At 37.2% G+C, this 26,825-nt stretch overlaps 1 protein-coding gene across 3 annotated transcripts in view; it reads left to right on the top strand.

Annotated features, from left to right (window-relative positions):
• amph (amphiphysin) overlaps positions 1–26,825 on the top strand; it is a 48,540-nt gene that overhangs the window by 5,587 nt on the left and 16,128 nt on the right. For all 3 annotated transcript variants that reach the window (XM_037547357.1, XM_037547359.1, XM_037547368.1), the window contains exons 2-9: positions 6,252–6,332; positions 12,295–12,349; positions 12,449–12,543; positions 16,458–16,553; positions 16,719–16,826; positions 16,967–17,052; positions 23,664–23,739; positions 25,790–25,872. In XM_037547357.1, the coding sequence (XP_037403254.1) occupies positions 6,252–6,332; positions 12,295–12,349; positions 12,449–12,543; positions 16,458–16,553; positions 16,719–16,826; positions 16,967–17,052; positions 23,664–23,739; positions 25,790–25,872 (680 nt within the window). The remainder of the gene's footprint in view (positions 1–6,251; positions 6,333–12,294; positions 12,350–12,448; positions 12,544–16,457; positions 16,554–16,718; positions 16,827–16,966; positions 17,053–23,663; positions 23,740–25,789; positions 25,873–26,825) is intronic.

Here is a 26,825-nt window from a genome sequence, read left to right as displayed (position 1 = left end):
CCTCAGTTTTGTAGGTTTTTGTGTGTGGGAGTTGTTGCACAGCAGGATCAGCAGTGTTAAATTAACACCTATAGTGTTTACAGAAGAGCCTTGTAGCAATATAGTGTGAGCCGAAGACCAGTTTAACACTCTAGGTGCTCATTTTAGCACTGCTGAATTTCACTGGCAGGCAGATATTTAAGACACATTTGTAAGCAGATCTTTCTGTGCTTTAGTATTAGATTTGAGCATTAGTATCTCTTGAAGGCAAGATATTTTGAGATGTTAGTTGTTCTTGAAAGATAGGAAAGGTTTAATTATTAATTCTGTATCATATTGCAGTTATACCATATTGATATATCTTCAAATGTTATAGAAACACATTAGCGAATGCCTCATTTCACATGGTTAAAGGAATTCTCCAGCATTTTTATACCTAATCTCTATCTGCAGTATCTATAACAATTATTATATTAGATTTCTGCCTTGCATTTTGAGTCAACAGTTTTTTGTTCTTCTGCTTAGTACTGCTGTTGAAATTATTTGTCCAATATAATTGACTGTAGGGCAGTAGTTAAGACCACCTTTGTGGAGTCAAAGAGGATTTTTTTCTCCAATATACAGAAAAATAACTTTCTGTAACATTGTTACAGAAACTCACAGGGGAAAACACAGGGCTTAAATACAGGCACAGGTTAACGAGACACAGGTGGTTAACAAGAAACAGGTGAAAACGGTCAAGGGCGGAGTCTAGAAACAAGAGGGCAGGACCAGGAAGAAACAAAACAAGGAATCAAAACAAAAGCACATGGAGGACTGGGAGGGGCCAATCATGACACTTTTCATCATTCAAATCATAATAAATCTCCTCTTCTACCTATAAACACAAATGTGGTAAGGATTTCAAGTTTAGAGTATTTCTAAATTTAGTCAGCTCTCTCAGTGTCTCTGAAGACAGTTATGCATGAGAGTTTCTTGGTGTTTAGGGCCAACTCTGAAGCATGGCATAGCAGATGCCATATGTCAATATATCAGGGTCATGTTATCATTACTGTGGTCATGACAGACATCGCAATGTTTAATGCCATGATGGCTAACTAGAGTACCCAGCAAAATATAGTATGTGATGCAAACTGTCATGTCATCAAACGTTGACAATTACAAACGCCATGGCAATTACAGGTAAAGGTAAATCTGTCATTAGAACTCATTTCAGAAATGACATCTTCCATGACATGTTTACAGTATGGTTATACCAGTGTTATGTTGCAAGGTTCAAGCAAACTGTTACTTGAACATACAAATGAATATAAATTTTTGTAAAATGTAGTTGGTCTCAGTCAAGCCTAAAGACTACATTTAGTTAAAACACTGATACAAGTCCATTACAAATACATTGGAGTCCAAGTCAGAGACAATAGAAAAAATGTCTTGGGTCTGAAACCCCTGTATTTCTAATGTAAAGATCATATGTATGCTAATGTGCACACATACCTGTCTTAGGGTCCTCGGTTTTGCTACTTTATTTAGTACAACATGTCCTGTTTGTCTTCATCTTTACAGATTTATCTAGCTAGCTACTAGCAAATGCTTGAACATGCATACTGATTAAGAGACCCTTATTAGTCCCACAACGGGGAAATTTCACCTCCGCATTTAATCCATCCGTGAAGTGGAACATCACACACACACTAGTGAGCACACACACACACTGTGGGGCAGTGAGCACACTTGCCCAGATTGGTGAGAAGCCCTATCTGGAGCACCCAGTGAGCAGTTGGGGATTAGGTGCCTTGCTCAGTCATGTACTGTTGGCTCTGGGGATTGAACTGGTGCCCTAAACCACAGTGAATGTTGGGATGCTCCACCCCCTTGCTCAAGACTGCACAAAGTACTGACCACGTTCCCAATAAACTCTGCAAATACGTAACAGCTAATTATAGTAAAATCCATCATTTTAACCTCTTGACCTTTATCTCCCAGAATGCACCATTCTTAACAGCAACATGCAGTATTTAAGGAATACAGTAGATTTACATCAGTTCTTTACTGTGTGTCCTTGATGGGAGCATTTGGCAGATTTTTATGATTGCCTTAGAAGATCAGATCCCACAGATGCCACAAGAATCTGCATCATTCAGTATAATGGCAGCAGCTATCTTCTTTGTGGCAGCCATTTTCATGTGTTAGTCAGAGTGGGAGGGGGGAATGGTCTTGTGACTAGGGTCATCGTCTTGGCTGAGGGACATAACAGACTGGAAAGACTGATTTCCTCCTCCCTTTGGTGTGTATATGTGTCATGCTCTACAGAGAGTGTATCATGTCAGACACGTTACTCTCCACTGGAGTGCTTCCCTGATACCAATTCAATGTTCCTCTGAGTCAGAGAGTGTGAATGGGATAGTATCAAGCTTTTGCATCCTGTTCGCTGTATACTTTCACATCTCACAACATCAGTCAACAAACATTTTTACACCAGCCCATTCATTAGTGTTGAGGTTAAGGTCATGCTGCATCTAAGGATGTGTGAGCTAACAGAACTGATTCTATGGCTGAGCTCATGAGAGGTATAAAGCCTCCATTGGCTGGATGTTTGGTATCTCAGACACTCTCTAGAATAGGACGGAATACACACACACACACACACACACACGCACGCACGCACACACACATTTTCTAGGTCACTTCTCCCTCAGGGTCGTGGGAGGACGGAATATATTGTGTTTTAATTATTAATGTACTATTAACCTCTGCAATACTGATATTAGCAGGCTGCAATGTGCTAATGAGCCCTCCAACCAATCACAGTTTGTTTTTTAATGTGTGCAGTTGTAAGTGAGTGTTTCCATCGGTGAATATACCATGTAACAGTATCAAAAACATGTCAGTGAAGCCGTCATGGTTAACGGAATGGTTTGGCAGAAAATCAGACTACGCAATTTTCCTCTCACCCCAGATGTAGGTGATCAGCCAAGACGTGTTTGGTGTCCAAATTTAGCCCTTTTTGTTTAGCATTGGAGCTACGAGGCTTACAAACCAAATCCGGGGCCATGCAGACTTGTCAGTGTGGCTTAGGATGCAGTACGATTTACTGAGCTATAAAAACGAACTCCATAGCCGAAAGCCATTTTACACAACAGGTGTTGAATTCTAACTCTCTAGAGTCTGACACGCCTTCCATGGGCGCATGTTACACAGGCTAGATTAGACTAGTGATATTGTTCTTAAACATATATATTCTGGCTGAAATTCGTGATTAACAGAATATACAAACGCAACAGAAACCTGTAACATAGCATCTATATGCCTGTGTGACGTGCAAGCACACGACAGGCAGTCAAAATGTTCATTTTTATAATTCACAGTAAGTCATGCTTTCCTTGACCACACTGACAAGTCTGTACATCTTGAATTAGACCTGGATGTGGTTTTAATGGATTGAGAGAAGTTGGCATGTATTTAAATGATTTGGGTGGCTTTTGACTTCTAGTGTTTGTTACCGACATTAGCCTGGACACCAAATTTCAACTACTGGGGTAATGGAATTTTGCTGTGATGCTCCTTTAAAAAAATACTAACATATTTCAATTTCAATCTCTATCTGCTGCATCTGTAAGCACATTTATAATAGAAGCCACTGAGCAGCTTCTTTAGCACTGGTCAGCTGGCTTCTACTATAAATATGTCTTAACTGATTTTCTTTTTAGTAAGCACTGGGAGACGGGTCAGAATTATTGTTTGTGGTTATTCACTGTGTGCAACAAATAGAGATTAAGCAAGTGAGCATCTTGACTAATCACAACAAGGTGTTCTTTTAATTCAATGAAAATACATTGTTTTGATTAACATAATGCAGGCAACTCCTTAAAGTTCACAAAAGTAGTATCATTTTTAGTAATAGTATATTACTAAAAATGTTTATATTACTAAGAATTTTTATATTACTAAAAATATTACTATATAATAGTAACATTTTGGCAATATCAAGCAGCCCTACAGTAGAACCCAACCTTTGGGTCAAAATCCATTTCTTATTTTTACCCCTTGCCCTGAGTGTCACATCTGCTAGGAAAACGAAATCACTTTCCCAGAATCACCCGGGAAATCACATTCACTATGGATTCCTACTTCCTCCCAAGACACTCACTTGGACTCGATCTCCCAGAATACATTGGGAGATCAGCTGACTCCAGATTCTCCCTCACGCATCTATCAGTGTTCTCAATCACCTGATTATTGAATGGTTCCACCTGTGTGTGTATCACATGTTGTTTTTAGTTAGTATTTAAGCCCTGGCTTCAGATAGAACCTTCGTTTAATGGCAATCACTGAGTGTGTTTGTGACAGCCGTGTATGATCTGTGCTTTGTTTTTCTACGCCTCTGTTTTTGGGTTTCTCCGTTGGACTTATCTCTGAAGATTTCGCTTTTGTGTTCCCTCATTTGTGTATCACAACGACAACATTGGACTGCCCCTTTGGTTTGTTTGCTCCCATTGTTACCTTTCCATATTTTGAGCTTTCTGCCTGTTTATGGATTACGATTTTGGTTGTGGATCTCAACATTAAAACCGATGCCTATTTTAATGTCCACAATTGTCCACAAATGTCTGAATTCAGTGACACCGTTACACTGAGTTACAAGGCATAGTGGTTGAAATCTTCCACTATGAAATGGGATGACCCTCAAATAAAAAAGAACATAATTTCAGTAACAGGCTACTAGTAGTGCTCTGTAGGAAACCCTACAAGTCTGCAGTGACAGAGGAGGGTTAAGTTCAGCAGCCTCACTGCTGAACCTGCTGGTTGTTGTTATATTTAGAGCATCATATTTCTTCAGGGAGGGGTATATTATCCTTAGTTATCCCTCCCTAATATATTATATTAGGGAGGGATATTATCGCCCACCCCTGGTTTTTCGGTCATATAAAGCTGAAGTCAGCTGTTTCTCAGCTTCTTGTTCACAATTTCCTGTTCCACCATAAATGGTGCAGTAATTCTGATGCTTGAGGCGCTTTAACGTAGAATGGGAAATTTAACTAGCTAGCTACCCTTATATCAGCATACTGCTAGTGATTTTTTATACTTGTTATCAAAAAAAGGACCATAATCCATTGAAAGGACACTAAACTAATGATAATGCAATGGTTATTGTAATTTTTAAACAGAAAAAATACATTTGTGCATTTCTGTGGTTGTTTGCCCAGCCATCTTGCCTCTGTTTGAGGGATCGCATAGCCCTAACACTTTGCCCTACTTCTCTATCTAAACAAAAATCAGGACACCCTAACCCCTAGGTGTGACCCTGCAAAACTGAGGGGTATAAAGGCTGAGTGGTAGGGACAAGGATGAAATAGGACTGGGGCTAGATCATCTGAATGATTTATGATTGAGTTTTGCAACAAAACTGCTAATCTAGGACAAATATGGGCTCCACCCACATGCGTTACTAATTTGTCTTACATTGCATAAATAGAACTACGCTATAAGACAGAAAAATGCATACATTAAATATTTAATAAGCAATAATTGGCCTTTAACCATTTAAACTGCAGGATTATTATTGTTATTCATCTGATTTATTGATATATATTTTTATGATATATATATATTGATATATTATGATATATATTTTTAAATCATTTAGTAACTTTGTGAAGCTAAGATATACAGTATGTAGTTGTGACCGAGCAAATGGAGCCACAGATGGGCTCTTAGGGTTTATGGGGTTAGCATGGTTCTTATTTAAATAACATATGTTTTGTGTATAAACTGTTTGCTTATTTAGTTTGATGTAGTGTTATTATGTAGTGAACAGGTCAAGTCAATGATTTCTCAGCTCTGCTTTCCCTTAACCATTCAGCTGTATCTTTTATATTATTGCTTTTATAGAGGGCTGGCTGGGGCAAAAGCAGTAAAGTACACTTTCTAAGAGGATTAACTCCACGTGTCTTTGGCTCTGTGCCATATGCTTTTTGTTTTCTCTCCAGTGATTCACTTTTGTTTTCAGTACGAAATGATTTAATGCAGTAATTTCAATACCTATATTTATTTTCTCTTCACTGTGATAAATTAATTGTCCTTGTTTACTTTGCGGTGGTGTTGATGATCCGAAGGCCATTTGTCAAATGTTCTGGACGCTATCAGCTTTATTGTGGGTGACAGGGATGTAACAGACACTAGTTTAATAGAACATTAAAGAATTATGTTGTTGTTGTGAAGTATATGAGTGTCCGTGTGTTAGTGTAGTGACTGATGTTCTCTCCTTCTTCCAGGTGCTGCAGAAGTTGGGGAAGGCTGATGAGACGAAAGATGAGCAGTTTGAACAGTGTGTGCAGAACTTCAAACAACAGGAGGTACAGCTCATATCCAAACATAGTGTTTTCTACAGATTTGAAATGTACATTGGCACAGGGTTGGGGGAGACACTGACTCTAAAGCATAAACAAACAACAAAATGTCTAACAGTAACTTTTTTTATTATTGATTTCTTGACTGATTGCACTTGGCTGTTACAAAAACAAACAGGTTTTCATTTACAAGACTATGTAGTTATATCCATTTCATACAAATATTAATAGCTAATAAACTTTTGGTTAATTTATACAGTATATCTGTTCCTTATTTTCATTTTTTTGAGCATGAGTGTATTTTTCCCCTGTGAAACTGCATATTATGATGTGTGTATGTATATAAACATATGATCTTATCTGTTGAGTGTTTCATTTTATACCTGGCGTTTTGTTAGTATTGTAAAATATGTTAATTGAGATCCATTTCTGAGCCTTTTTGTTCCAATATGCTGCCCTACAGCCTACCAGCTGTTTTTTTATACTCTGCAGGACAATATCAGACAATAACAGTTTTATGACTGGCACTTCTCTGTAAATTCTGGGTATCTAGGTATCTGATCTATGAGTCTCTCATCTTTGTGAAGCACCTTGTAAAATTACTGATCTCTTAAATAAATATTTAATGAAACACTTGTAACTGCAGTCAAATTTAAAGCATGAATTAATAAAAACGCTAAATATTTTTTTAATGGGTAGACATTTACTTGGGTGGGTGTCAGTATACCTGGGCACACCGCCAAAGTATAACCTGTGTGTGGCAAGCACAGATATATATATATATATATATATATATATATATATATATATATATATATATATATATATATATATATATATATATATTTAACAATTTGATATGCAGCGTGTATCCCTTTAAAGTGTCAGGAACCTAAATCTGCATTTTCTTTCAGTCTAAATCTTGTGGGTGAACAATGCACATGACAAACCATGTCTAATGAATTCTGGTCCAATGGCCGTTAAGTTACCAATGTATTTTGCCAAATGTCTTCCTTTTCCATAAACATAGCTAAAACTTGTATAATCCTTATCCTCCCCAATCACAAAGCTGATGTGGCTTGACCTGCCCACACCACAGGAAGGGAGGTCTAAAATGTGATGAAGTGCTTGTTTCACTTATTTCTCCCTGCTCATGCAATTTATATACTTCAGTATGAGTGGCATAGTTGGACTGAGGGATGTCTGTCAGCCATGCTCATTTGCATAATAAGCCATGTCCAGGCATTTTTCAGATAAATCTGATCAGCATATTTTAAGCTGTGCTTATTATATTTCTGCCTTGATCCCTGGGAGCCTAATAGTCTGAAAGTGGGCCAGCATGTCAATTCCTCACTCTCATAACTGCATAACTTGCATATAATTGCATAGTTTCATAGGGTGCAATGAATGATAAGCCTGGTTCTGTAAGCATTTGTGGGGTAAAACTGATATAATGCTTCACCAGAAAACAATACATTGATCTTAATTTACAGTGGGAAATTTTCTTAAATTCTGTTAACTCGTGTGTTAACTTTAAATGCACAGTAACACCTTCCCCATCCTCAAAATGCATGTGTAATGTGTAAATGCTGATCAGAAAATAAAATAAGCATACATGGAGCCATGCCTTTTCAGGTGCAGCCATATTCCTGCTTCTTTTCTCTTCACTCTGAAAGCTTTCCAAATGGCTCTGCTGTTGCTTTGACACAGCATTAGTGCCACACTGCTCACTTAACAATGCCAGGGATAAGATTCTCTCTTAGTGCCACATGAGAAGATTAAAGGGACAGTTTGAACCCAACACATGTTCATCATATTCATATGCAGTACTATGTGAAAGTCAGAGGCCACCTGTTTGTTTATTTAATTTCAAATCTAAGCCACCATTTAGTACAGGTTATTCAGTTTTCAGTGTCAGTAGAAAACATATATTAACAACTCAAGATTATATACATACATACACACACACACACATACATACATACATACATACATATATATGTCTATATATACATGCCTTTTCAGGTGCAGCCATGTTCCTGCTTCTTTTCTCTTCACTCTGAAACCTATATATATATATCCACTCTTTGCCTTTATTACAGTTCCTATTCTTTTCAGGAGACTGGGGTGGCCAGACCATTGCTTTGTGAACACCGGCAGGTTCTTTGTTTGATGTACAGGTGTTATTTTTTTTTCTCTATTTCCTTTTCACAATAAATGCTTCTTGAAAGCTACATGTCCTTTCAGACTCGTAGCATTAAATTGTATTCTCACAGAGGAAGGACAAACAAAACCATGTTTTTTCAGATCTGAAGCAAGAGTGGAGCTTGATTTTCTCCTGAAAGCCGTTGTTTATATGATAGTGGTAATTTTGGTGTTCTGCCAGGTCTTGCATGATTGTTAGGAGTTCCATTTTCTCTCTATCTTTTAATCATTTTTTAACTCCAGTTTTGGAAACTCCTGTTTTTTTCCACTTATTTTGCTTTGACTTTCCCTTCATTCAAGAGGTTATCTAATCTTGAAAATATATTCTGAAGAATGAATTGCTTGTACGTAATGGCTTAATGAAGGGTGGTCTTACACTTTTGCACAGTGCTTAAGTAAGATTGGCTGAGCTGTAGCCTCACATAGAGGCTTTGATAGTCTTTTACTATGAACTCATAAGTTTGAAGTTGTGGGAAAATGTGATTGGATTAGATTATGTGAGGTTATGATGATTGTAGGTACGTATATCAGAAAAAAGTGGTAAAGAAATGAGGAAAGAGAAAGTATGTTTCTTGGTGGTGGTGTATATGGTGGAGAAAAAGCAGTAGTCTAATCCCGCCTTCTCCACCTGTCCTCACTAATCCTGATTAGAGTGCTTTATGCACCAGCCTGCCAGGGCTTAGAGCAAAATATCTCCTCTCCTCTCCTGTTCTCCACTCCTTTATGAATCACTGTCCTTCAGTGTGCACTGTTGCTGAGTCCTCTGCAGTCCCTGCCACTGCTGCGTTCTGTACAAAATCACGATGAAGGAGACCAAGCTTAAAATCTGCTGAGTCAGTCTGTCACTGCTGCTGCTGCCACTGCTGCAAGAGGATCCCTGTGACAGCCAAAAACACATCCCACGCGCCAGATAGTGCACCAGCCTGGCTCACACTAAATACCCCCCAGTGAAGTAGCAACCACCCACACTTTAGAACAGCCTAGAGGAACAGAGATAGGCTAAGTCACACTGATGTGGATAAAAAAATTGAGTAGATGTTTGCTATCATGATATCAGTGACCCAAATTATCTGTACTCAGTGTATTCAAGTCCCAGGGAAGACTATAAAATATTAAAGCATGTGCATGATACTAAAATGAGGTGCCACACTTGAATAGTACACAAATATAATAAAACATGGCTAATCATGGCTGTTGTTCTAATGAGCTCACCTGATTGACAGTCCTCAGTCCAGCACTCAATCTGCTGTTACAGAAGCAGAACTAAACACAAACAGAAAGAAATGAATTAAATGGACTTCACATATAGTCACTGTTTAACCCTAGATTTTGAAAATAAGCCTTTACATTGTGTTAAAATTTCACAGAAAAACTCTAAAATTACTTAATATTTTCCATTACCTTCCATCCAAAGTTACAGAAGTTTTTTCTTTCCTCTGTAAAGGTACCTTTTTGGAGGTTTGAGGGTTTAACCTACTTAGGAACAGAACATGGATTTAGGTTTTATGGGGCTTTAAGAATCACTGATACACCTTGTCGTTTCATCACAGGTATCATATCAGTCGAATACAAAAGATAAGATAACTGCTCCATCTGCCATGTTTTTTTTTTTTTTTTAACAAACTAGCTGGTTAGCAGACACAACACATATGGTGACTCCATTGTTCTGGTATGTGCTTTGCGTGGAGGCTGTAGGCTGCTTACTTCCACTGTGACTTGTCAAAAAGATGAAAGTAATACGCGGTTATTGGAGTTTGCAAAAAAATTAGCAATAGTATGATTATCACTGGGTTTTATATTGCAGGCTATGATTAAATCTGAATGTCTCATCCCCACTCGCCAGTACAATCACACTCAATCGAGTTTCCCATTAACATGCACTGGAAACCACAATGCATTTTCCTTCCTTAATGTAATGTGCTTCAGAATGAAAATTTGGGCAAAAAATAATTATAATCATATATTATAATAATGACATTACTGATATTACTGCTGACATTGGGAGAGAGGGCAAAATCATGGTAGTATACAGTAGGAATAGAAGCAGGGAAGAACATGCTGATATTATTTGTTAATATTGTTTTTGCCTGTCTGTGTTGCGTGGTAACATAATCAAATGTCAGAGGGTGTTTAGGGGGCCAAAAGTCATTGTACTGTAAATCAGAAATTACAGAGAAGCTATGTTGTTTTTTACATGCTACATTTTAAGAGAAAAGGGCACTAAACTACAACAGTAGTGGGACCCTTAAGAGTGTGGCTTTAGTATGTGTAGTTAAGGAACAGAATTGTACCATATTTCATTGCAGTACTTTAAGTTGCATTGAGCACATACATGTTGTCTCGAGCTAGATTTTTATTTTATTGTTCTGTTTTAAAATAAACGGTTATGAAATGGCACAGACATGCCTCTTAATCCTGGAAAAAACGTATTAAAGGCACACAGTTGGACTTTAAAAGCATTGTTGTGGCTTTGCAGATACATTTATATTGTTTATGCCTTTATCAACAGATGTGTAACCTGTACAGTCCCCATTTACTTGATGTGTTGTACTTTTTGCATAGACTAAGAAAGTGCTAATACTGTCCAGATGACACATTTAGACCAACATTAGACCTAAAAAAAATCAAGCTTGGAGGTGATAGAACAAGCAATTTGTCCTAAAATTAAAAAGTATTTTTCCTGCAGCCCTCCTCAAACACCTGACACACCACAGGTGCTTAGTACATTTCCTATAATAGTAGGTGTCACCACGTTCAGAATATAATAACACACAGGACATAACACTGATAAACAGTGTTGAGAAAGTGTCCTAAATATATAACAAGCTAAGCTACCAGTTACTCCACAAAAATAGGGGAACATTTTCTACCTTTCACTTTGCAAGGTAGAAAAGGCCAGGAATGAAACCTTGTTAGCAACTATAACCAAGGGGGTGGGGCTTAGCAAAGCATCAGATCCAATCAGATGACTCAGAATGCATGACTTGATTGATTAAAATATATTTTTTATGCAATGTACAAGGAATTGAAACAGTATAGTTTGTCTGCGCTACCCAGCATTATTCACTCAACATGTACTTGATTTGGTGCCATGTGACAGCACTATTATCAGGCTACTGGAAAATATAGTTAAACTAATAGCTTACTACTAGCAACTACTTGTAAGGGTGCTACTGCACAGCACTTATTTCAGTCTACCATTTTAGAGCTTTTATGTGTAATTCATAAAGCTGTCGTTATGGATGAGTGTATCATTTTGACCCTTCAATACATTTTTGACTGTACTATGAATTTCACCACAAAAACCCTCCATGGAAAATGTCTAGCATCTGAATTTAATGACTGCCTTTCACAGCGCTGAGTTCTTGCTAGTGCCTCTTGCTGTGGAGATAACGGTTCAGCACCATGGACAGCAATCACTCACCATTGCCCACAATTGCAGTTATCATGCTGGCAAGCAGGCACTTCAATTTCCCATGCAGTCCAAGTCGCCAGAGGCTGACTAATCGTAAACCTGGATGTTTCCATTCATTTGGTGGATAAAATCAACTGAGTGCACAGTTATAATTTCATTCTCTCAGGCTTTCATTATTGAATCGGTAGCTGCGACTGTAAGTCCCTCAAGTGCTTGTTAATAAAAATGCAGTCTGTCGGTGGCAAATTTGATAAGTAGCATGGTTTCTGTCCACTGCTTGACAAGTCATGTAGTTATTGATCTGCAGGTGCTTTGTGTTCTGAGGCTCATTTTCTTTTGTCTCCACAGTCAGAGGGTGCCAGGCTACAGAGGGAGATGAAGGCTTATATAGCAGCTGTGAAAGGTCTCATCCTAACACACACACATATACACATGCAGCTGAATATGCTGGAGTGATTGGTGGGAGGGGTTTAGCTGACTCCTCTCTGTGTTTGTACTGCAGGAATGCAGCAGGCCTCCATGAATCTGACAGAATCGCTCCATGAAGTTTATGAGCCTGACTGGCATGGCAAGGATGATGTTATGTCCATTGGAAAGGTTAGTGTCATTTCAGTTGTTAAAACTACCAGTACAGCTGGAAATGTTGGGGGCTGTATTTTGCATTTTCTGGTAATAATGTTTATGTGGTGTATATTCAAAACGGTTATTGTTCTTTCTTACATCACAGTCTTTCAGCATCTCTTTACCCCTTAGAATTAAACTTGATGGTTTTGTTGCTGATATGTTGCATACTGATATATGTAAGTGACCTTTGAACTTGGCTGCCCTGCATTGTGGGTCATTCAAAAAGTAACTGTTAGAGGTGGGCAACATTGCAAAAATTCACAAAGTACAACATGTTTATGCCATGTTAAGAAGAAAAACTTTCAACAGTTATGAATCCAATGATTTAACATTTTATGTACCATTCTCCAATAAATTCAATGAACCCCTTTAAATGACATATTAAGGTTTATTATTCAGTAAATACAGGGATTTCAGTAGAAACTCGCTGAGCTATTCTCAGGTTATAGAGGTGTGTAATAAAACTTAAGGCCCTGGTCATTTAAGGGTTGAAACAGGATTAATTGTGCTGTCTTTGGAAACAACATCTTTATAAAAGCATATTGTTGCATAATTACTATCACAATAACAATAAGGATTGTCATATTGCAAAGCCATATTAACTGTTATCATCATTGAAATTCTCAGAGATATCAGTCACTTGTTTCAAATGTTTGAGTCCTTTGGAAGGCTGTAGTGATACATGTGTCTCCTGTCAGCCAGGAACAGCATAACATTTAATCGTTTTCACCACATCTTCACAGTCAAGAACTCTAGTACAGACTCTCTGCAGTAACAACACTCCTTACCACTTCAACATGAATGGGTGGGACTAACCTGCTATAGGCTGAATGGCAGTGAAATGGAAATATGCCCATGGTTTTGACATCCTTATTTATTATTAAGTGCCTTCAAGTCAATTCTGACTCCTGGCAACCATATCAATTGTGTTTCTCCAGAATAACTCATCTTCTTTTTGGGTCTTGAGGCTACTGTCTGTTTTTCTATGACACAAGTTCTTTAAATCAACACAGCATGCAGCCAGTGCATTTGCCAGCAGTGGATACTGCACAGTTGGAAGTGATAGAGACAAATGTCTTGGTCCCTGAGAAAGGCTTTGCTAACTAGTCAACCACATCTCAGATGTTGGTGTCAACTTACTGGGCCATGAGAAATCTGCCTGTGAACAACTCAAGGGAGGCCCTTAGGCTTTGCATTTCAAACGTGCCTGAGAAAGGAGCTGCCGAAAGATCAAGGTGAGGCGCTATTGAGTTTCCCCCAGCACGTTGTGTGTGCGCAAGGAAATAGTTATCCGCTGAGAGAAAATAGCATGCTTGTTTTTAATGTAGCCTGAGATCTACATTCTTCTGGAAGAAGTGAGAAAACATCTCTAGTGTTAGTTTAAGCCAAAAATAGCTGTTCAGGGAAGAGTAGGCATGCTTGACAGGCTTGCCTCGGTCAATAGAGGACTGGGCGATTTGTTCTTTCTGCCTGAGCCAAAGCCTTAATGTTGGGGTTTTCAGCAAAATGCAGGTCACCAAGTCATAAAAGATGCTATAGTGTGAGAAAGACATGCGTCACCGATAGGGTGTGTGAGCAGAGTGGGCTCAAAGGGATTCATGCCCGTTGGTTCAATCTAACCACATACTGGGATTTTAATAGCCTATATTATAGCCTGCAGCTTCAGTAAGCTGTTTTGCAGCACAGATTATAGTGCAACATGACATTGCTTTGCTTCACACTGAAAATATAATGCACTGAATTTACTGGATTCAAATGTATAATTCCACATGAATATAAAATAATATATCAACACAGTTACAGCTGTATTAAGTACAGCTGTATTAAAGTAAAATAAATTACAGAAATTGGTGATTAGGGATGTACCAATCCAGCCTTCTCTCTTCTAGTACCAATTCTAATATCTGAGTTTGATACCAGAGATTATGTTTTGTAGAAGCAAAGCACATAAATACACAGTAGTGAGTGTCTAATTGTGACATTGTTTATTATATAATAAACATATATAATATATATATTTCTCTGATAAACTAACATATTGGAACATCATGCACTGAGGAGAAAAGACCACATGTTAACTGTGGTTCTCATTAGCTTCAAGTGTTGTAGTGATTAGCTGTGTTAGCTCTAAGACCGTCTGCGTTACTTGACACAAAAGCCTACAGATTTTTCTCGGCTATCTCAAATGTATTCCTCTGCATGCTGCAATTGTTTGTGCAGCACAACCCTACATTGTTTGTGCAGCCTACAGCATTACAGAAATTTTAGGCAATGTCAGTTTTTTCAGTTTTTGCTGTTTCTTTCCCATTCATCATTTATCTTTACAGATTCTCCAATATCAAATTTAATTGTAATGTACAAGCCTAATCTGATCCATTTAATAAGTGTAGTATAGGTGAAGATAATGAACCAGTGCATCAGGTCAGGGTAATAACAAATGTTGATGCAGTAATGTGGAAATGAGGTACACATTGGGATCAAGTAAATTCAGTGTATTACCTTTTTCAGTACTACTTACCCCAAAATCAGCTCACAAAGGAGACTGTTTGTAATATTCAATGATCGTTTGATTTGCATGCACAAATCTTTAATTATGGGAACAAACTGTTGGGAAAAAGTCAATGCCCTGATAATCCTGGAAAAATCAAACTATGTCATCTCTGCCTCTGTCTGCTAACCCCCAGATGATGCTGATGGAAGCAGACAGCTATTGATAGCGTCTGTTGAAACGTGTTCTCTTAAGAGCTCAGATATGACAAAGCCCTCAGAGTATTCTGCTTTCATTTACCCAAAAGACCATCATTTTTGTTATTTTTGTCTGTAATATTTGCTTTCAAGCCCCTGAGGAGGAGTAGAGTGGATGCTGTATTCAAAGCCTTATTTGCAACACATCCTTGCTGATGTAAAAGAAGCATAATTAAATGTTGATTTTATTGTTTTGTGAGTCATACATCCTACACCACTAGTAGTGTAGGTTAAAAAACAAGTGGAAGCAGTTGAGTTCTGCAAAAAAGCTTAATTAAGGTTGGCACTTTCTTTAATGCTATGACTGCTAGGCAGAATAGGCTAAAATTTTATTACTACTGAGTATTGAATAATTGGATGTCATTCAATCTCATGTTTCAGTGCTTTAATAGTCTTATCAGCACTCATAGCCAATATTAACCAATAGACATACTTTGAAAGGCTTAAAAAAAAGTAATAAATCTAAATTGTTTATTGGGATCAGTAAATACTAAGTTTAGTTTAGGCCTAGACAATATCTAAAAGTAATTAGTATGATATTTTTAGTAAAATATCACAATTATTGATAATATCAACCCCCCTTCTACTGGTACTGATGCCAGTCTAATATATTTTTCTTCAAAGACCACTAAAATGAGCTTGGTTTGATTGAATCACTTGTGTAAAAGTAGCATGCTCAAACTACTTAAACACCCTACTACCATAAAAACTACTAAGCTTTCAAAAAAGTTATTTTTAATTGAAGCATTTCACTTCAGGTGAAGTCTAAAAATAGACTATTATGATTAAACTAACCAAACACTGTACTAGCCCACAGGAAAAACTACACAACTAACAATGTCACATCTCACAGCTTGTACCTGTGCTATTTCAGGATAGATTTGTTGCAGGATTGGATCAGATCATTTGATTATTTTGGCCTTATGCCAGTACCTGGTATTAGATTGGCACCATCTCTAGCTACAAGTAATTTTATGATATTTCAGCCTAGATTTATAGAATTGAGTACTGTGAGTATCTCACACAGTACTTTCCTCAGGCATCGAACTGAAACTGATACTGGGTATTGAATCAGTGCCCTCACTAATCGTTAGTTTTAAAATGGTTTGCACTCAAAAACCGCACTTTTCACTCTCTTCTAGAACTGTGATGAATTATGGGAAGACTTCCATCAGAAGCTGGTGGACTCCACAGTTATCGCACTGGACACATATTTGGCCCAGTTCCCTGATATCAAGGTATCCTGTAATTATTATAATGTTTTATAGTTCATTTTTAGTTTGTATTAGATTCACAACATTAGCTGTGTGGTCAAAGGAGAACTGTATAGCTTATATTTGCTGCTTAGCAAAGGCCAACTAGAATGGTATGGCAGAGATTTAATGATGTTCTTTTTTTTCTAGGTTCGAGTAGCAAAGAGAAGCAGAAAGTTAATTGATTATGACAGTGCACGGCACCATTTCGAGACCCTGCAGACTTCCACTGTGAGGAATGAAAAAAAGATTGCAAAGGTACAGAAGAACAAGCTTGATTCACCTGGCAGTCTGTGTGGTGGTTTGAAGTTAGTATTGTATTTAAAGCACACAGCTTGAATGAAAGTGTGGAGCTTGCAGTGTTCTCCTCTGAAAAAGCACATTTTGTTTACACACAGGCAGAGGAAGACTTGAAAAAAGCCCAGAAGGTGTTTGATGATCTGAACGTGGATCTTCAGGATGAGCTGCCCACTCTTTGGGACAGGTGAGTCATCAGTGCAGAAAGCTGTCAGACTGTAATAGCTGTAGTAACAAAGTCATAGTAAAAGGCTGTGTGTGTTATTTAGTGGTTTAGTGCTAATGCTTTTTGTTTATAGTTGTATCTTTGTCTGCCTAGGAGAAAATTACTTTGGAGACAATGCAAAAGTTATAAGACATAAACGCTTTCCTTTTAATGTGGCTGTAGATTAAAAATGCTAATAAAAAAATTTATATATAATTTACCAGCTGTCCAAATCCTTATTATGTTTCATTCTGTTACCCTTATCTTTTGGAAAAGGCTGTTTGGGGCAAATTTACTAACGTTTCCACCATCAAAACTCCTTTATTCGAGTTAAAATGTAGGTTTTGTGATTTACTGCATAGGCACATTGGCTCTTTAGTGTACACAATAATATGAAATAGGTGGTCACTGCTCTTTTGCCTCATTGCATTACAAAATGCTTGGTGGGGAGGAGTGATTATTTTAATGAAGCACCCATTCTGGTTTTTAACTGATGCGCTTTTTAACATGTAATATTTTTGCACTTTGGTATTTTTAAATGTTAAATGTATAAAAATGTTAATGTTCCTTTATGTAGACCTGCCATATTTAATTATTCTTATTTCTAAATCATTGTAGTAAAGCAATTTTAAAAAGCTGTGTATTTTCCAATACTGATTCAATAGTTGTGCCTAATTAATAATTTCAGAGTCATCTTTTCCTGCCCATGCTATAATTTGGACACTATTGTTGGAGTCCAGTCAACTCACTACTTGTTTTGACAATTCCTTGAAGAATTTTGTTCTTCACACGCTCTACCCTTGCTGACCGTCACTGTGTCCTTGGGTTTAGTAACACAAAGCTTTAAAATTAGCTTTCTCATCATGGATTAGTCTAAGCAACAGAACCATGACAGTTTTCATTGTTCTGAAGAAGATTTATAATACCATTTGTACTATTTATAACGTCCTTGTATATACTATGTCCCTTGTTTGTGTGCAAAGTAAAAAGGAGGGTAGAGAGGACATCCCTGGAGATCTGGTAGAAGAGACAAGACAGTTAGTTCTTTTGCCTCAGACTGCAAATGATTTGTTCAAAGATCAATAATCCCACCCAACAAATTAAATCCAATGACCTTAATTACCAGTTTTTTCTCTAGATATGGCTGAATCATAAGTGACAAAGTCATGTGTGGGTTTTGTCCTTCCAGATAATAATTTACATCAGCTCCTAGCCAGCACTGCATGATGGTTTTCCTGCTCAGACACTTCTGATTCAGCTCAGCAATGTCAGTGGTTTAATGTGAAATGGTTCTTTATAGAGAAATGCACTGTTTTACTTGAATATCCATTTTATTTCCTATTCAAAATGACTGGTGAACCTACACCTGTCTTTTGAGTGTTTTAAATGTAATTCTGATGATGGTAAAATAGTGGTAAATCTAAAAATATATACTTCTGCGTTATAATGACCTCCATGTATTCCTCCACCATGAATGAATTTTATGAACTATGTTTTTGGCCAAAAAAATATGAAACATGTCTCAGGCATCAGACAGGTAACTTTGTGAAGGAGCTTTTAGAGGTAAAAGAAGCCTCATTGGATGCCTTGTTCCTGCCATCACTGCTGAGGACCATTCTGACTCGATATGTCTCTCTAGAACAGAAGATTACACATCAAACCATTCTGAATGACTTTGTCTACACCATATCCATTTAATATGCAAAAAATATAGAAAATCGTTGAAATTCCTGTTTTAGAAAGAAAACAAAATATCTTTTTTGAGTTCATTGAATATCAGCAATGAGTTAACAGAACAATAATTTGACTGTGGATCACATTCTGTTAACTTACTAGGTAAAGTTCAATAAAAGTACAAATTTGAGGCAGCCTGGTTACTTCATTTTTACGGTAACGCTATCTAACAGTAGCATTAATTAAAATTGTAGCTGTGAAATTATAATTGGCCTGCATAAGAAACTGTAACAGGTATTAGTCATACTAACATAGAGTCTGACATTGAGATCATATTTATTTAATAAAATCACATTTCAGCAGACAGCCTGAAAATGGGTTGATTTAATTCTGCTTCCACTGCACTATAATTAATAGTTTGTCTCTCTCATCATTCCATAAGACAAAAGATAAAAAGACTTCATTAAGCTGGAATGAAAGACACACGCATGCTGAGTGTTATCTGCTCTACATGCTGGAGAGATAAAGCTTGTGTGTCATGCGTCAGATTCTGCATGGTAAAGACACAAAGAGGGAAAAAGAAAGAAAAGCAGACATTCATTTGCATTTGGACAGGAGCACCCAACACTAGCACTTTAACCCACTGTTGTTTTACTTCAGCTGTCTTATATTACATTGAAAAGGCTCAATAATTAGCTGTGTGTGTCTTATGTAACAGAAGCTTTAGTGCATTGGCCCTGAGGAGATTCCCATCCTGTCTGTGATGAGGACATGATGATTTACTAGTCAGATCCTCCAACAGAACGCTGCTACTGTCAATAGTATTGAATTCATTTTGTCAGTTGTTCTCTCGGGAGTTCAGTACAGTGAGAGTAACCAGCAGTCCCAGTCCCAGCAGTTAGTGTGACATGGCAGCTGTGCACTCATGGCATCATCACAGTTTCCGAGGACAGGTAGGATGCTGAAATATGCTGAAGTAGGCTGGTCTGGGCTGTTGACATCAACTCGCTGTAGCAGGAGATTGTTTTTCTGCTGCTGTTTGTTATCAGTATGTATTCTTGTGTATGCTGACAGGCATGTTAGTGGTTTGTAGCAGTAGCAGTACTGAATTGTTCTATCAGTCTTTTTAATGATCCATGGAAACCATGTGGTTTAATGTTTCAATAGCAGTGGATTAGGGCTGGATGATATGGACAAAGTACCATATTGTATAAGTGATGTTGCTTGCGATCAGGGCACAGAGCCGTTTCTGTTTCTTATTTCTTTATACTAAATAAACTGATAATGCAAATTTTGGCTCATTTTTATTAGCCATTTTTAATATTAAGCTCACACTGTGGGGACACAATAGCTAATTTCTAGTACTGTTAAAATAGTTTGCATTTGAAATATAAAAAACATTTTTGCCTTTTTTACAAAAGTTAATGCGAGATTCTCTTCAGATCAGCTTCTCACATGTAGAACTGTGAATGTTAAAAGTTAATGCTGAAGAAGTTGACACTGTACATATGTTTAGGGTATCAATCTATTATTTAATTCAGCAATTAAAGGTACAGACTGGTGCACCTTATAAACCGACAGTTCTGTGCCTTTTCACTCAGTGAAATGTCTTACTACTGTGTATTTACTTTGCTTTACTACGTTGTTACAAAACAGGGGCACCTTAATTTGGCTCAGAAGACGTATAACTGCCTCTCATCTAACCTTAAAACTGTTCCTCGTGTACTGATTTAATGCAAACCTGGCTAAAAGTTCTCTTTTCACTTTTAACTGACTGAGACAGTTAAAAACGTTTATAAACCTCTGTCTGCTTTATTTTTCTACATAATTTAAAAGATTTTTTGATTCTCATTGGTTGAATGTAAACTGTACCTAAATAAGTTAATCCCATATAATGCCAGGCTTATTTCATGGAAATGCTCATGATTCTGTAACTACAGGGACTTAAGTATAAACTGATTGAGCTATTCTTAGGTAATAGAAGCTTGTAATAAACTTTGGGACTGCTGGCAGGCCTTGGCCATTTAAGGGATTTATTGAGTGGTCTTTTTTCGGTTCTGTGACAGCTAGATTTTAAATTCCAGATTAAATTATTTCCCTAAGATAGGCTATCCAGTTTTATCTGCAAAGGACTGTGTGGCTGCAGGTTTTCACTGTAAACAAGGTTGAGTACACCTGACTCCACTTGTTTAATCAGGTGGTCTTAGTCTTCAAACATTTCATCAGGTGATCTGCTGCTTTGTTGTAGTGAAAACCTGCAGCTACACCAGCTCTTTGTGGATAAGACTGGACACACCTGCCATAGGATAATGTCCTCCCCAGCCTTAACACCGCATAATTAGCCACATTGCTACACAGGTGAGCATCAATTGTTATATAATATATATAAAACTATTTTATATTATACAGTAACTTTGTACATGGACATAATGCATGCTTGTAACTGGAACTGTCAATGTCCTATTGTAGATGGACAATGTATGCTTCTAATTGTCAAAATCACCAGAATAAGAGTATGTGTGCAGATGCTAATAAGAGAATGGTCTGTGTTTTTGGACCCACACTGCTCTGTACTACATAAATGTCTAATAAATTATATCTTGCATGTTACTAATTTGTAAAAGTAATATCTCGGCACAATTAAATTAGCAGGCAGCAAAACTACACAAAAGTACACTCTATAAAATGTGGGTAATGATGTGGTTGTGGCTGGCCATGTGTTTTGAATCACTAGAGTTTATCCTGCAGTTAAACTGTAAAACAGCAGAAGTTCAGCTATGTGATGCAGGCTTAGTTCCATGGTGCAATAACAGGGACTGAAGTCTTACACATATTTTATACGCAGTTACAGCTACACATGATCTAAATGACATTTGATTGGTGAGTAGTTGTCATTGTTGGGGGTAATACAGTCTGAAGTAAATTTTTACAGTGATGTCCTCATTTTGTCCTGTGAGGTAGCATTGGCAATGAATAAATTTAATCAAGCATAACTGGCTATATGTGTTTAGTGTGATTGGCTATTTCCTTCGAAATAATGTACTGAAAGAACTATCGGGTTTTCTTATGCACTTTCCAGTTGTAAGTGTATCTGAGTAACTTAGAAATAATGTAGTGAGTACTAAGTAATTTGTTATGGATTACTTTTTAAGTAGTTGAGTAACTCTATGTAATCATACATTCTGCCCGTCAGAATTTTGGGGGCAGCTTAATTACTATTGAAATTTGAAATTAGTTGCAGATATTTTAAATATTTAACCAACATACCTGCTAAGACATAAAAACAGATGTTTACTGCATTAAATTTCTTGTTCATCAGTGTTGCTAGAATAACTGAACAGTTTTCTGTTTTTGCTAGGACATTTTGAAAATCCTTCCTACTGGAAGCTTTGAGTGTTAATGACTGCAGACATCATAACAAGGGTCTGAAATGTGTGGAGTTTGTCATTATTCCCATGGCAAAACTGTCATAAACTGTCACCAGTACTGTCACAAATATTTACTGATACATATATTTACACAAAATCTATATATTGTTAGTTATTGAAAACAAGTAAAACGTGCACATTTGTAATAAATCATTTTAAAAATCTAAGTGTCTACATAAGTTATGCTTGAAGTGAAACACCACATACACACTAGAGGGCAGTGAGCACACTTGCCCGGAGTGGTGGGCAGCCCTATCCACGGGATGTGGGGTTGGGGGTTAGGTGTCTTGCTCAAGGACACCTCATTCATGGACTGTCGGCACTGGGGATCAAACCGGCAACCTTCCGGTCACAGGGCCAGATCCCTAACCTCCAGTCCACGACTGCCCCATTAATATCATAATAGTATAGCTATGCACTAGCATCACTGTCACTAGTATGCATTTTCATATGCACAGTTATATTCCTATTTAAGACCCTAATATGGAAAATTGTGTTTGCACTGATGTTTAGAATCTTTCTGTGTAGTATAGTAGGTTGCTGTGCTGGGAATCAAGTTTAATTGGTGATGGGTTTGGTAAGTACAGATTTTGTGTCAGCCATATGCTGAGTACAGTGCTGAGCTGATCACGTCTGGCTGCTCACTAAAGGAGCAGCAGTCTGGTTACATAATCTATCCAATCATGAGTGGCCTTACAGTGCCTCTAACCCTGCTCAGTCCTTTTAGACCTAGGCAGTGTGTAGTATCAGCTCTGTCCACTGTTAGCTTCACAGTCTAATTTTTAACCACTTAAACCCTTTAGGGTTTTTTAATTTACTAATCTTAAAGTCCCAGGGAATATAATGTAAAATATTATATAATTTTTATAATACTCAAATTGATGATCCATTAAACATCCAGAAATAGAACTACAACTAGAAAAATCTGAGAAGAAAGTGCATCCTTGTGGGTAGTTTTTAGCCTGCCTAATGTGATCATTTGTGTGTGTGTGTGTGTGTTTGTGTGTGTATATGTATGTATGTATGTATGTATGTATATATATATATATATATATGTATGTGTGTGTGTGTGTGTGTGTGTGTGTGTGTGTATGTATACACATTATGTGGAGGTTCTTTAAACTTTAGAAAGGTTCTTAACAATTACATATCTCAGTTATAAGAGCTTTAAGAGTGTGTGTATGTACTTGTAACAACGCTGTTTTCTTTGCTTTTCTGTGCATTTATATTTCATTTCATTACTTATCTGTATTATTTTTATCACCCCAAATGTGCACTTTAAAAGAGAAGAGGTGTTTAAATTCTAGCAGTGTGCGATCAAGTGATGTGTATTTATGCAGTCTTACTGGATAAGATGAGAAGACAAGATCAATTCAAGAAAAGTCTTTTATTTGCTAATGTATCATCTACTATGATGGTGGTATGCTAATGAACATGTGATAACAAACATAAGTGCTTCATTTTAACAGACTTCTCCTCATGTCTTTGCAGTCGAGTGGGGTTTTATGTGAACACCTTCAAGAGTGTCAGCAGCTTGGAAGCCAAATTCCACAGGGAAATCTCCTTTGTAAGTCACTCTGGCACTTTCTGTCACTCTTGTAAAAAAAAAAAAAAAACTTAAATCAGAAACTTCATAGAAGAAAACAACTTAGAAATGTTAATGTTAAAGTTTCTGTTAAACCATTTATCTTGAAAGGTTCACACAATGTAAGATGAAGCTGATGTTTTCAAATAGTGGAAAACTATTAGGAACTAGAGCCCAGGAAATAGGAACTAGAATATTTGCCATATTCTTGTTTGTGTTTGTCTTGTTTGTCTTGTTTGCTGCTGAATGACCAACAGTGATCCCAGTGTATCAGTGAGCCCAGGACAGCTATTTATGGCCTATTTAACCCTCTAACAGTTCTGCACATCTTCCAAAATACTCATGAAAAAGAGGTGGACATGCTTCAGAACAGTACATGTACATATAAATATGACTGTGAATCCTTTACATGTACATAATATCATATGTAATATTCCCCATGTAAAGCTGTTTATTAACATATCAGATAAAAAAAATTAATTACAAGCAGATGTTCAACAGACATTGCTTTCATGCTGTAAAGAAAAAAAACCTACTTGGTTTTTAGAGAGGGAGTCTTTTCTCCACGGAGCCAGAGACTGTTGTTTTTGCCCACTCACTCTCATCTTCCTCTCAGCTGGTTTCTGCAGCTGATGATTAGAAATGAAAGGCTTGCATTCTGGCATGTGTAAGTTCACTAAATTGCAGAGCAGACATCAGATATTTATGGCCTATTTAACTCTAACAATGCTGCACATCTGCTGAAATTTCCATGAAAAAAGGAATGGACATGCTTTTAAAAAAATTTGCTCTCATGTAGGATTTGCCCATTGCACCTCGCAATTGCAGTTACTTTTTAATAAGGTTTACAGTGGTTAAAAATTTTTGTAAATCTGTTCTCATAAGTCTTACATATCTTTGGGTGGCTCCCTTAGCTTTGAGAAATGCAACAAACACATTTTCGAGACCTTGCTGTTCCTTGCATATTATCTGGCTTATAGATCTGGATTTTTATAGAGAGCTTTATATTTAGGTGCTTCAGTTTGGAAAACACTCATCGGTCAGTTCACCTGTCACTCAAGTAGCATTTATATTAGCACTAGAGGTGATGATGTAGCTTCTGACAATTGCACGTGATGCATTTGTGCTTATTTTAGCAGTAGCTCAGTGGGTGTCTGTGCCATGGGCATCAGTGCATGGCTAAAGACTGCCATAGCCAGCAGGGAGCTGAAGTCACCCACTATTATGCTCTGTCTGTATCTGTGTCTACTTTTCCACATGTAGACATAACAGCAGTGCAGAGAGAGGGCTATTACATTGATTGTGTATTGTCTGTGTCTGCTGGTGTTGGTGGTGTAACTGAGGGTCACTAATACAGCCCACTGATGTCAGAGCTCTTTAAAGTCTTGTCACAGCAGCCTGTACAATGTAGACTGGGAAACTCAGTCGTTTTGCTTCTCCTCCATTTTGACTTTGTTAAGAGTGACAAGCATCCTCTTTGCTGCCTTCTGCTGGATAACTCATGTGTTACACTAACAGAATGCTTTTGTGCTAATCATACACTGAAGATCAAATTTATTCATATTCAGTGTGCCTAATTGGTATCCTCAGAGGTGGAAATGGGCAAGATGGATGGATGGATGGATGGATGGATGGATGGATGGATGGATGGATGGATAGATAGATAGATAGATAGATAGATAGATAGATAGATAGATAGATAGATAGATAGATAGATAGATAGATAGATAGGTAGGTAGGTAGGTAGGTAGGTAGGTAGGTAGCAAAAAAGAAAGTATTATAATTGCCATAAACCTGTCTAGACAGCTGTGCCTTAGTTAGAATGAAAAGACTTTCACTCCTGGAATGGTCCATTTCCACCACTGTGTATACTTAATTTCTGACAGAGAGGGTTTATGGCACTGTCGTAAAAGTCAAACCAAAAACCAAGTACCAGTGACCAATCTAATTTGTTCTTTTCTTCAGCCCATTGCTTTTCCATGAATTTCCTTATGGTTGACTTCCCCATTTTATTGTTCCTTTGTTTCACTAGCTCTGTCACAAGCTGTATGAGGTGATGAACAAACTCGCAGAGCAACACTCAGACAAAATGTTCACTATACAAGGAGCACCCAGGTGAGCTTTTATGATCTATAGATTCTTGAATAGAATCTGTATTCTTCTAAATAAAATTGTATAAGTCTAGATAGTCATATGAAATTAATGGTGACATGATGTTTGCTTTTCAACTGAAAAAAATTAAGAAACATTGTGCAATTATTTCAGAATTTTGGATAAGAAAAGAAACAAAATATTGTAGGAACCTGTTTTTTTCCCAAAATATTTGAGAATATGTGGTTCTCCCTGTGAATCGACTGTTCATACTATGGTTCTTGTCTTTCTCTTATAGCAGAAAGAGAAAGTAGGTGACAGACAATATACAGGACAGATAACTTGGGGCTGTAGTGTAGAGTGCTTGTACTGCTTGTCTCTGTGATATACTCCATTATTGTAAATGCTAGAAACATTATAGTGGTTAGCTGTATATTGTGTGTGCTGTGGCAGTGAGTAGCATATTAGAATGTTATAATGATCACTAAGTATATTTTTCTTATACTTATTGATCGGTTTGGAAGCAGAAATCATAACGTTTTCCCTACTGTACTGTGCTGTATTTATGAGTTAAGCACAATGTCAGCGGGGACATTTAACTGCTGTCAAGGATGAAAAAACAAAAATCAGAAAACAGAATTTTTGATTTATGAAATTAATTCAGTGGTTAGGGAGCTGTAAATTTTTACACGATAAATTGACTCAATTCTTTAGGAAACAATGTATCATGTAATGCCAGATTTTATTGTAATTTGATTCAGTTTGATTATTTTGGAGCAATTCTGATTTATTTTTAAAAATACACCAAGTACACAAATGTGACTGGCCAAAAAATTAGCACATATCTTATAGAACCTTAAAATCATCAATTAAAATTGAAATTCATATTCCAAAATCAATGCAGTTGAATTGTCACCTTTGAGATAATGCATTATGGAGCACTGATTCAGTTTTACAACCCTAGTAATGGCTGTAGT

The sequence above is a fragment of the Pygocentrus nattereri genome, chromosome 2, assembly GCF_015220715.1.
Source record: "Pygocentrus nattereri isolate fPygNat1 chromosome 2, fPygNat1.pri, whole genome shotgun sequence".
Lineage (NCBI taxonomy): Eukaryota > Metazoa > Chordata > Actinopteri > Characiformes > Serrasalmidae > Pygocentrus > Pygocentrus nattereri.
The sequence above is the reverse complement of the archived record's forward strand: the minus strand, read 5'-3'. Positions and strand labels throughout refer to the sequence as shown.